The 6,771-nt window shown below is 36.5% G+C and overlaps 1 protein-coding gene across 1 annotated transcript; it reads right to left on the minus strand.

Annotated features, from left to right (window-relative positions):
- Positions 1-4,613: 4,613 nt before the first annotated feature.
- On the minus strand, positions 4,614-5,881 carry LOC126020416 (ubiquitin-like domain-containing CTD phosphatase 1). Its single transcript, XM_049781887.1, has one exon. It carries the CDS (start codon positions 5,831-5,833, stop codon positions 4,877-4,879), a length of 957 nt encoding a protein of 318 aa, XP_049637844.1. The 5' UTR covers positions 5,834-5,881; the 3' UTR covers positions 4,614-4,876.
- Positions 5,882-6,771: the final 890 nt, after the last annotated feature.

Raw genomic sequence — 6,771 nt, forward strand, 5'->3', positions numbered from 1 at the left:
TCTATTCCTGTGGGTATAGGGATTTGTTTCTTAGATAGGTCACGTAAGGAAAGTAGAACATGCTTGTTCTTCTTGAAATGAAGGACAAAGGGGTCAGAGAAAACGGTTTTGCAGCTCTGTTTGGCCATTTTATTTTTTTATGAGAAAGTTGTTTTAAGCCTGCCTCTGCTCTTCAAATCCCTGTTTAGATATCTGAGTCATATCTCCCTGATCCAGCTACTCCCAGACAGCATTAGCTTTACCCTCCACTGGTGTTTTTTGGTTGGGAAACGAATCACTCAGACTCAGACCATTTTGACAGAGAGCTTAACGGCAGCTCAATAAAGCAGAGTGGGATGGAGTGTACAAGGGCACCCTAGGTCTGCCACGTTGTGCTTGGGTCTCTGCAGCTCAACTGCTTAATTGGGTTCTTGCTCTTCACAAGCTTCCAAATAGCTATTTGAGTCCCAGAATTTGTGGTGGGGTAATTTAAAAAAAAATCTGGCTAATAAGATTCTCCAAGTCACCAAAGCAGGAGGGGGCTTGGAGGAAGGGGGTGAGGGTTTTAGGAAAGAAAGCCTTCTTTGTTAAACAAAGCAAGTTCTTGGGACTTTCTGCCTTTGAATTTAGAGAAACTGTCCCAATTAAAGTGTGACATGATTGTGAATATTGAGGGATAGAAGCAGAAAACACAGCCTCTGACCCTGATGGCAAGGAATATTAGCTTTAGTGTAAATCCTTTTCTTGAAAGTTACAGAGGCTAGGACTTTGTTCCAAGGAATTGAGAGAAAAATCACAGAATGAAAGGCAGAAATAGCCTTTAAAGAATCTAAGAATTTTTAAATGTGTTTATTTTTCCATCAAAATATGCCTTTTTTTTTTAACAGAAAATGAATTCAAGTAACCAGCTTTGGAAATGAAGATAATTCAGGGAATATTCCTTTAAAGAAGCCCCAAGTATTAAGCCAAAATTGTTTAATATAGAATATATTACATGCAATTTATAGCAATCTTAGTTTCCTGAGAATATCGCCATATTTAACTCTCTGATGTACCATTTCATATAGATTGAAAAAAATTAGGAAATTATTTTTTTCTAGCAATGATAGTAAGGAAGGAATAATCCTCTATCATTTATCCAAACCAAAAAGTACTTTTGCTGAGTTACAGATTTAAATGAATGTTTGTGGGCTTTATTTGTTGTTGTTGTTGTTTTTGAGAGTTCCAGTAGCATAAAGAAGCTGCTGATGTCAAGGAAGAGATGTCATTGCCTAAGGGAGGTAACAAAAACTGCCCAGTGATCGGAATCATGCATAGGATTTTCTATTATTCTGATTCTTTAAAAGCTTGAAATACAAATTTGTTTGTGAAATCACCCAAATGTCTTCTAATTTGAAAGATGTAAACCAATTGCATTTGGCAAGTAAGAGTCTGACATCTTGTTGAGTGAGCTGAGGAGAAGATTGCATAAAGCCACATTGTCTATTCATAAAGGTCTCAGATGGCACACAAAGATAGCAATTATTGAAACTACAGGATCATAGGAGTGGCCATTTATAACTTCATATTCCTGAGTTTGCAAAGAATCGTTGCACCACTGACAGCATCAGAAGCTTACAGAGGAATTAGTTAAAATGCATTTTCTGGAACCATTTACCAGATCTAATAAAGTGAGAAAATCTAGGGGTGAGGGGAAGAAACCAACTCCAGTGCAGCAAAAGTTTATGCATTTTTAGGGTATTTAATCTTTGCTGCAGCACTCCAGGTCCTCCCTGAAAGATTTTTTTAAGGCAATTAAACATGTATTCATGTCTTACTGGAAATAGTCACAAGAAAAACACAAAGCAAAGCTTGCAACAGAGAAGTAGAAATGTCCTAGTATGCATTCTATCCTGAAGAATGTTGTTACTTATGTACTCTTTTTATTTTAATTTTTATTGTAGCCAAAGTGAGTCACAAATCTTTCACAGTAATATTTAATGTGCATAGTGATAATAAATAAGGGGAATTACCACCAAGAGTGTTGTCCTACAATGTATATTAATGATTTGATGAATGAAGAAAATGTATATGCCCATATAATAGCTCAGTACTTCTAGGCTTTTTGTCTATGACTATTTCATCGGGTTGATCTGTCTAATGGTGAAAGTACTGAGTGAAAGTGGAGACTTCCTACTACTATTGTGTTTCCGTGAATGTGTTTCTTCAATTTTGTGAGCAGAACATGTTTGGAAATATAGAAAATGAATTGAAAATTTTATTAATTTTTCTGATCCTTAATTTAATACATACATATTTATCACAGTTAGAATTTCTTGATCTACTTTTTCCTTAACCAGTAAGTAGTGCCCATCAATGTCTCTAATTACTTTCCTTATGTAGAATGGTATTTTGTCTAAATATGACTGACTGTCCAGCTTTGCGGGGGGCAACATTGGCCTATATGTTTATTTTCCACACTTTCAACTCTGAATCTTTATTTATCCTTTGAATTTACGTATGTTTCCTATAAACAACAATTGATAGATTTTCTTCTCTAATCCATTCAGGTGTCCCATGGATTTTTATGAGAGTTTAGCACACTGACATTGAGAGATTATTGATATAAAGAGCTGGGCTGTCGATTTTGTGTGTGTGTTATTCCTTTCTTCTTCCTTCCCCATCCCCTATTTCTTTTTCCCTCCCTTTCTTTCTCACTTCCTCCCTTCCTTCCTTTCTTCTTGTGTTCCTTCTTTCCTCACTTCTTTTCCTTCTTTTTCTTCTTTCTTCCTTCTTTCTTATTTTTTTCTCTTTTTCTTCCTTTTTCGTCTTTCTTTCTCCTTCCTTCCTTTCTTTTTCCTTCCTTTCTTAATTCTTCCTTTTTCTTTCTTTCTCTTTTCTTTCTCTCTCTTTTTTCTTTCCCTTCTTTCTTTCTCTTCCTTCCTCCCTTCCTCCCTCCCTACCTCCTTCCTTCCTTCTTTCTTTCCTTCTTTCTTTCTTTCTTTCTTTCTTTCTTTCTTTCTTTCTTTCTTTCTTTCTTTCTTTCTTTCTTTCTTTCTTTCTTTCTTTCTTTCTTTCTTTCTTTCTCTTTCTTTCTTTCTTCCTTCCTTCTTTTCTTTCTTTCTTTCTTTCTTTCCTTTCTTTCTTTCTTTCTTTCTTTCTTTCTTTCTTTTTCTTTTTCTTTCTTTCTTTCTTTCTTTCTTTCTTTCTTTCTTTCTTTTCTTCTTTCTTTCTTTCTTCTCTTTCTTTCTTTCTTTCTTTCTTTCTTTCTTTCTTTCTTTCTTTCTTTCTTTCTTTCTTTCTTTCTTTCTTTCTTTCTTTCTTTCTTTTTCTTCTTTCTTTCTCTTCCTTCCTCCCTCCTTCCTTCCTTCCTTCCTTCCTTTTTCTTTCTTTCTCTTTCTTTCTCTCTTTTTTCTCTTTCTTTTTTCCTTCCTTTCTTCTTTCTTTCTTTCTTTCTTTCTTTCTTTCTTTCTTTCTTTCTTTCTTTCTTTCTTTCTTTCTTTCTTTCTTTCTTTCTTTCTTTCTTTCTTTCTTTCCTTCCTTTCTGTCTTTCTTTCTTTCTTTCTCTCTTTCTTTTTCTCTTTCTTTTTTCTTTCATTTTCTTTCCTTTTTCTTTCTTCTTTCTTTCTCTCTCTTTTTTCTCTTTCTTTCTTTCTTTTCTTTTCTTTTTTTTTTTTTTAAGAAAAAGTATTTATTATTTACACCACTGAAATAGTCCCGTAAGAACAATATACACCATGTTTATTCAAAAGGATCAGGCTCCTTTCAAATATGATAACCGTATGAAGCAACACTGTCAACACAAAACAGTGGTCACATTACATATCTGCCTGCAGGCATCAGCATTGCAAATCATATCTTACAAGTATCTTACGGCTGGATATTTCACTGAAATATAATGTTTGCACTTACACACGGTACAGCTAGAAGAGAACAATAACTTTGTTCATGCTTTTTCTAGGGCTGATTCAATAATATAGACCATTTTAAATGTGATGGTCTTGACTGCTTTTAAGAAGACAATGGTTTACATTGAAATGCTTCTACTTAGCCACCAAAAAGAAATGCACTCTAGTTTCTAGTTTCATTCTTCGGGGTAGTGGTTTCTATGTCACATCCTATGATGTGCTGTTATCACAGCTGACATATTCCAGTTTTACTCAGAACTGACACACAGACCACACTGAGACAACTTGGAATTCAGAGCTGTCCATAATAGCAGACAGAGGAGAAAGTGTCTCTCTTGATAAAGAAAAAGGTTCTTGGGGATGTAAGCTGACCAAACTAGATTTCATACCCAAATCGATTTTTGCAGGGTGGGGGTTGTGGGCTGTCATCTAGAAGTACTCAGGGCTTACTTCTGGCTCTGTACTCAGGGATCAGTCTTGTCTGTGATCAGGGACCATATGGGTTGTTGGGTACCAAACGCAGGTTGGCTGCAATGTAAAGAAAATGACCTACCCACTGTCTTATCTTTCTGGCCCAAAAAGTAATTTTTATTTTTAAAGGAAAAAGCAACAATTTTGAGATGGGTTTGGTCTTAGTTTTCATCAAACAACAACAAACGAAAATCCCAACACAATGAGACAAAAACATAGATATAAGTTGTTCTCAAAGTCACAAAATGATACAGCTGAGTATACTTTTTTGGTCTATTTTTGTGTGTTAGAGTGGGGAGGGACTCAGTATTTAACACTGGAGAAAATATTTTCAAGAGTAACAGGATGCTGATATAGGGAAAGAGGACTATTTTTTAGCATATTGCTATGATCTTCAAAAATATAAAATGAAGTTTACCAAAAAACTGGAAGACCAAGTACAAGCAGCTTGATATCTGCTTCAGTGTCCAGCACTACTGTGATGAAAAGGAAGTTCCTGGGTCTCAAGTGTCTTCAGTAACTGCCAATGGAACTTGTAACTACTGCCCCTGCTTCTTTGAGAGATACCTCTCCCAATATTTGTGATTTAGGTCCAAAAAGTTATCTAATTTGGCTATTTCCTTGAGGTACTGAGTGAGTTTTAGGAGCTCTTTGTCTTTATCTCGATTCAGGTGTGCTTTCATGAAAGGCCTTATCTTGAGTCCATTCTGGGGGTTCATTAGAAAATTTCTGCCTATGTCATCAAACATAATGGTGTTCTTTTTGCTGTAAAACTCCGAAAACTTTCCCCATATAACACCAAGAGGCTTTACATCTATTAGTCCTCTCCGTGGAGTATGAACTGTTATCATAGCAGCACTGTCCAACATGAAGGTAATCTTATAATTTACATTCGTGCTCACTCCCAGCTCTTTCATTTTAGCTTCAATCCACTTCATATTTGTTGCAGACCAAATAACAATGTCATAATCCTCATATGCAGATGTTAGGAATTCATGAAGATAAGGCCGCATCAACTCTACACCAGTCTCAGCACAAGACCTGTGATCAAACAAGGTATAGTCAACATCTAGTACCAACAGTTTTTTCCCTTCCCTAGGAGGGTTCAAAATTTCCACTTTGTACTCTTTCACTCTGCGAGAAATTTTCAACAGGTTTTCTTCCCTATTTTCTACTTCAACTATTTCATCTTCAATATCAAAGTCATTGACAACATCATCATTATCAGGGGGGGGACCTAAGACGTCTTCCAAGCTCTCCTCACGAGTTCCCATCATCATGATTTTAGTATTTGGTTTCAGTTTGAGAGCTCCAAGCTTAACATCATTTTCTGCAGGTTTGCCTTTAACTTTGAGTCCAAGTAACTTCTGACGCTCTGGAAGCACTCCAGTCAGAGTTTTGAGAAACTGTTTGAGATCCAGCACAGTGTCGTCTTCGGAAAGCGTGGTCACAGAATATTCCTGCCCACCCCATTTCACAATGATAGGGAGAGCCATCCTTGAAGCATGGGACAAGGGGGAATGCCTGAACCGGCAGCCGCGGGCACCGGAAGCGGCAGGCGGGAAGCCGGATCCAGAGACCTCTTTTCTTTCTTTTCTTTCTTTCTTTTTTTTCTTTCTTTCTTTCTTTCTTTCTTTCTTTCTTTCTTTCTTTCTTTCTTTCTCTCTCTTTCTTTCATTCTTTCTTTCTTTCTTTCTTATTATCTTTCTTTCTTTCTTTCTTCGTCTTTCTTTCTTCTTTCTTTCTTTCTTTCTTTCTTTCTTCTCTTTCTTTCTTTCTTTCTTTCTTTCTTTTCTTTCTTTCTTTGTCTTTCTTTCTTTGTCTTTCTTTCTTTTCCTTTTCTTTCTTTCTTTCCTTCTTCCCTTCCCTTCCCTTCCCTCCCTTCCCTCCCTTTCCCCTTCCCTCCCCTCCCTCCCCCTCCCCTCCCCCTCCCCTTCCCTTCCCTTCCCTTCCCTCCCTCCCTTCCTTCCCTTCCCTTTCCTTCCCTTCCCTTCCTTTCTTCTTTCTTTCTCTCTCTCTCTCTCTCTCTCTCTCTCTCTCTCTCTCTCTCTCTCTCTCTCTCTCTCTCTCTCTCTTTCTTTCTTTTCAAAGTAGTGGACACTAGCTTGGAGTCTTCATTCACTTATTTATGTTGTGTATGTCATTTCACACGTGATATCATATGAATGGTTTGTTGTGATTTTAACATTATTTTCTTTGTATTTGAATGTCTCTTTTGTTGCTTTAGGTGGTTTTTGTCTTTTGTTTTTAATCACTTTGATTGCTACATGTTTTAGTGTTATTTTGAGTCTATTTGTTTGGCTTTTTGGGGGGCCTTTTGAATCTGCTAAAAGGACATTCTTTGTTAGTATACTTTTTCACCAGCCAATATTTCCCTTTCTCTTTTCTACTGTGTCTGGTGTTCCTATAATTTTAAGATTATTCCACTTGCTTT

The sequence above is a fragment of the Suncus etruscus genome, chromosome 10 (genome assembly GCF_024139225.1).
Source record: "Suncus etruscus isolate mSunEtr1 chromosome 10, mSunEtr1.pri.cur, whole genome shotgun sequence".
Lineage (NCBI taxonomy): Eukaryota > Metazoa > Chordata > Mammalia > Eulipotyphla > Soricidae > Suncus > Suncus etruscus.

What these genes read in the sequence shown, in the direction of transcription:
- LOC126020416 (XM_049781887.1), bottom strand. Translation starts at nt 5,833, where the DNA reads ATGGCTCTCCCTATCATTGTGAAATGGGGTGGGCAGGAATATTCTGTG.